At 42.3% G+C, this 5,103-nt stretch overlaps 1 protein-coding gene across 1 annotated transcript in view; it reads left to right on the top strand.

The window, feature by feature from the left end:
- Positions 1 to 5,103, top strand: part of SEC22B (SEC22 homolog B, vesicle trafficking protein) — a 10,234-nt gene that overhangs the window by 616 nt on the left and 4,515 nt on the right. The window contains exon 2 of the mRNA XM_006036364.1: positions 1,283 to 1,392. Coding sequence (XP_006036426.1) covers positions 1,283 to 1,392 — 110 coding nt within the window. The remainder of the gene's footprint in view (positions 1 to 1,282; positions 1,393 to 5,103) is intronic.

Below are 5,103 nucleotides of genomic sequence, written 5' to 3'. Positions count from 1 at the left end.
AGCAGGGCTATAAATCCAGCTCTGCAGGAGCTGAGTATGTGACATTTCAGGCTGGAGAAACGCTGGATGGTGCCACTAAACGCGTCAGGAAAGACTGATGGCATTTAGTAGCTGTTTCTTGAGCACCAGGATTGAGACCCAGGCATCCCCAGGTACCAAGACCCAGAAAGAGAGAAACCCACTTTTACAGCTGCTAGGACTGAGGCAGATCCTGGCAGACAGATCCTGAAAGACATCGGGACCTATTTCTTCCTGTGCCAGCAATCCAGGAGACTGAGAAATCTCTTCATGGACACTAAGAGGCCCTGCTCTAACATCCGGGCTCTAGCAGAAACTGGAGCCATCCTTCCTGTTCCCCATCACTGAACTCCAGAAATGAAGAAAATTAAAGGCTGCTTTACATCCCTGCTGATCCCACTCTCACCATCATGATTACTAGGCACATGGAGCCTGTCCTCCCACCTCTGGGATCCTGAAAAGATAGCTCTTCTTTTCCCATGTACCCAAAAGACCAACCACCCAAAAAAACCAGTATTATCATCAAGACAGACTGACACTGAAGTTGGACCCTTTCCCCAGGACTAATAGCCACTCTGCTCCCACAATTCAGGTATCAAGGCTTAAAGTGCCAGTCCTGAGACAGAAACCCCAGTCATGAGGGAAGCGGAAATTGGGTTTGGTACTGAAATCTAATCTCTGACTAGCATATCGACTCAAGAGACATGAAATTACCCCTGAACTAGCAACGCAGTTTCTAGAGATTCCAGCATAGTAGTGTTAAAATACATTAAGATAGCGAGAGAAACCAAGATCCACCCTGTCTATGCCACCGAGTACTTTTCCTTCCTCTCTTCCCGTCTCCCCCCTTATCCCTGAATCCTCCAACATGCAAGCCTGAGAAATCAAAGTAAAATTCCCGAGAGGCCTTGTAATTTATAGGCCCCTCCCATTTTATTCAGGTCAGAGAGGCCTAGGTACCTGCTCTGTACTGAAGCTACAAATCAAGCTCCCTGGGGACCTCATATGTGACTTGCTTACCCTGCAGGGGACTGAGGCATTCAGCAGAGTTAGATTCTTGAGGTCTTCCAGGATCTGTCACTTAATAGGTCTGTGACCATGGATTTCAGATCTAATTCTGCTAAAAATATTCTGCATTTACTAGGCTTATTACGGTAGTTTCCTTTTGTGAAAAGGCCAGATCCATCCTTTAGAAGGTTGCTGTATTTGTGTATGTTCTGCTGGGTGGAAGACCCCTGCCTAATAGACCTTTTTCCCTTCTCAGTCAGGTCGGGACCTGCAGCAGTACCAGAGCCAAGCTAAACAGCTATTCCGCAAGCTGAATGAGCAGTCCCCTACAAGATGCACCCTAGAAGCAGGAGCCATGGCTTTCCAGTAAGTACAACATGCCACAGAAAATAAGGTGGCAAAGGTAAGCAACTCAGCCTAGCAGATTTGTAGGTAAAGTGAAAGGACCTTCCAAGGATGGTTGAAGGTTTACTAGAAGTTGGACATGCAGAGAAAGGGAGGAGCCAATAAGCCCGTCCCATTGGCTTATGGGAAATGTGTACTCAGAGGAGAGAATATGAAGCTTTTTGCCTCTTTATTATAGCCTTTTCATCAATATTTATTTGCTTATTCAATATTTATTCAAATAATTCCAGTTCTCAAGCAATGTGGGATTTCATGCCTTCCTGTCCAGCTCCTACATCCCCCACACTCTTCTGCAGCCTGCATATATTTTGCTCCTGTGAAGTTCTCTCTGCAGGTTGTTCTTTGCAATCCTTTTGGTTCTTTGAATTCCCTCTGGTTTATCAACATCTTTTCTTTTTAAGCATGAGGAACTCCTGCTATAAGTAGGCTGTATTACCACAACTGGGTCTTACTGGACAAGACTCCCTTCTCTACATGTTTCCATGCACCAGCTTTGTGCTGGAGGCCCATCTAATCTGATGTCTGTTCTTTCCTTGGCTTTCTCCGGCATTTCTTATTTTGGACCTTTTCTTACTTATCCTAAAAGGGGGTTGGTTGCAATTAGTCCGCTCTGTTATCTGTTTCTCAAGACATTTAAAACCTCCTGTAATGACTGCAGACCCTTCTAAATTAGGGTCATCTGCAGATTTGAGTAACATGTAATATAGTTCTGTTGGGTGTATGAAGAGTAAGGAGAAAGCTGGTAAAAATTGTAGATGGAACAAAATTATTTAGGTGAATCAAGAGAAGATATATTAGGCACCTTTCTTCATTTTATCTCATACTATGAGAACAAGCAGACTTTGATTTAAATGGAAGGGGGTGCAATTTGTAGTGGGTAAAAGGCAGTGGTGTTATACTGTTAGCCAATGAATGAATTGGCATAAGGTTCTTGAGGTAAATGAAAAAAGGCTTAGCTTGACTAGAAAAATATATACAGATTATAGAAAGATCTTTAAATGAAGTGTGGGTCTTTTGTCTGATGTTAAAAGTCCCTCTTGGCCCATCAGGCTAGCATGGGTAAGGCACCCCAGTTTCTATAGCTAATGAAACGCAAGGAGTGATGTGACCAGCACCACCGTTGATTTGCCCAATTTAAACAACCTGTTTACAGTACCATTGACTAAAGGCAGACTTTAACTTTCATCTCTGACTGTAGCGAAATGTTTTAAACACACTTCCCCTGCTGTAGGCTTTCAACTGAATGAAAAAAGAAAGAGCCTTCTTCAAGTCAAAAGCCAACTTCCAGCTATTAGGGCTTAGAGGCAGCACTCTCTGGAGTGGGTTAAACCATAATAATGCATCACAAGGTTTCTTTTATGTTTTTCTGACACCCGATCGTTATTGGAAATAGGATAGTGGACTAGGTGGCCCACTAATTTAAAGCTGGCCTGGCAGTTCCTGCTTTCCAAAGCTGCTTGAGTGAAATTCCCATTGCTGACTCCAGGATTCTACTCTGTATCTCTTAGCTTATAATCAATCTGGCATTCAGTTGTTCCTGTACCTCTGTACTATCCAAATATTACCACTTCAAGTAAGATCCCTGGGGGAGATTATTGAGATCATGGTAAAGCTCTTGATACATTGTGTCCATGATGTTTTCTTTGTCTGTTGAATTTATTATTCTATCAAGGAAGGCTATTAAGTTTGTTTTGCACAATGTCATTTATGAACTGAAGCCACCTTCCAGTGCCTATGATTTTCCCCAGAGAATTTGGACAATGGAAGATCCCAAATGGCAAGGAAAAGGAGCTCATTCCCTTTTGGGTCACTGTTAAACCAGTTCCTTAGCCAGCTGCTGGGAGAGGGGGGAGCTGCAAAAAACGGCTAGTGTTGATATCCTTGAGAAAGAAGCATAAGATGTGCCTGTATTGTGTTCTGACCACAAAGGAGGGGCTCCATAGTAAAACCTGGAACATCCAAGGTAGTGTAATGTAATCACTTTTAGTGTGGCATTGGTCACATGCTATCAGCTCTGTCTTAGGTGTGTTTGCTGGTGTGTTGCCAGTGTGGGACTAAGATTAACTATGTTACACTTTATTCAAGGGATAACACACAAGGAAAGAGGTGCTGGGCTTCCATTGTCAAACTCTCTAGCACAGCGTAGGTATTCCCACCAAGATGAGACCCAGAAAAGGAGGAAATAGTTTAATTTAAAGATAAGTCTGATCTAGTTTGTGGTAGAAGTACAAGAAAAGCAAAGATGTAAGGTTAGACTTAAGATAATCCTCCTTGGCCTTGACTTGCCAGGGAAGAGTCTTATGTGCAACTAAAGTTCTGACTACTCAGATGCAGAGCAGAAAATTCCTTGGCAGCTGCAGGTGAAGTGCTAAGACAGGAGCACAGTTAGGGAAATATCTGCTTTTGCGAATCTACTGAGAGCAATATGAATTAGCTTTGAAACTGACCAGCTTCAAGGCAGAATCTGGATCTTACTGAAACCTAGAACTTATACCAGATTTGAAGAAATTTACTTCTGAACGTTGAAATTTAAAGAGCTGTAGGACCTGTTTAACTCATGGTATGCCACTACGTAGCTCAGTATATATGCAGACTGGGAAGTGTCTACATAACTTGCTGTGCCAGCAGTCATTAGCTGACCTTTGCCTGATTAACGTCTTAAGTCTGTGAGCTCACAGGTTGTTCGTTACACTTCACAGCAATCTTTAGCCTTTGCTGGTTGGCATCTGTTTGAGAAGGGGAACTTTCCTCTCTCAAAATTTAAATAAATTTAAAATCAATATAATAAGTTAAAACCAAAATACACTGAGTGCACATATGTGGGTTTCAGAAATCAGGAAGGCAAAGGTTAAAGCTGATCAGGTGCATCTCTTCCCCTTTACATACATGGAAAAATAGGTTTAATTACTTATTAATTTCTTGTTGAAATATGCAAAGGCAGTGTTAAATATGAGAAATTGAGTATTGGAGTTAGGAAATTCATATTGAGGTTAAAATGGTCAGCCACATTAGCAGAGGCACTGACATTTACACAAAAGCAAGGACAAAACTAAATACTTAAGAATGAATGACAGACATTCTGAGGAAAAGACTGAGAAAAAAAGAGACCCTGGAAAATTGTTCCAAAACAGAGCATGTAGAATATTTTAAACTCTTGCACCAGCTAGTGGATTTCATCTTAACTTGCCTTACAATGAAGCACCACCCTTAAAATTATTAGGACAACCACATATTGCTAGGAAACTACATTTGCAGTCATAGCAGCCTATAGGCAAACAATATTTTTGTTTCTCTGAGGTGACATGGGAGAGAGGGAAGGGTAGTGGGGGAGTGGAACCTCATCCCAAAGGTGGTGAAGTTTGGAAGGGTGATTGATGCATTGGGACTACTGTGCATTTCCCAGTGCCTGCAGGATTAGGGATTCCTTTTCATAGACTTCAGGGCCCAAACCTCTCTTCCCAGTCTGGAATCAGGGCTTTTTGATGTTTAAAAAACTAAGGAAATTTACAGACCGCTTTGTTCCCATGATATTAACATTCAGATCTCTTGGAAGGTATACAACAGATGTCTGAACACTTCAACTGCATGAAGGAGAGAGAAACTAGGACAGGGGGTACTTAGAAAGGCCTCAGGGGGTGCACACGGATGGGTGAAGAGCCATCTACCCCCCCA

This window comes from Alligator sinensis, unplaced genomic scaffold, assembly GCF_000455745.1.
Source record: "Alligator sinensis unplaced genomic scaffold, ASM45574v1 scaffold647_1, whole genome shotgun sequence".
In the NCBI taxonomy this organism is placed as follows: domain Eukaryota; kingdom Metazoa; phylum Chordata; order Crocodylia; family Alligatoridae; genus Alligator; species Alligator sinensis.
Note: the sequence above shows the minus strand (reverse complement) of the source record. Positions and strands in the feature narration are given on the sequence as shown.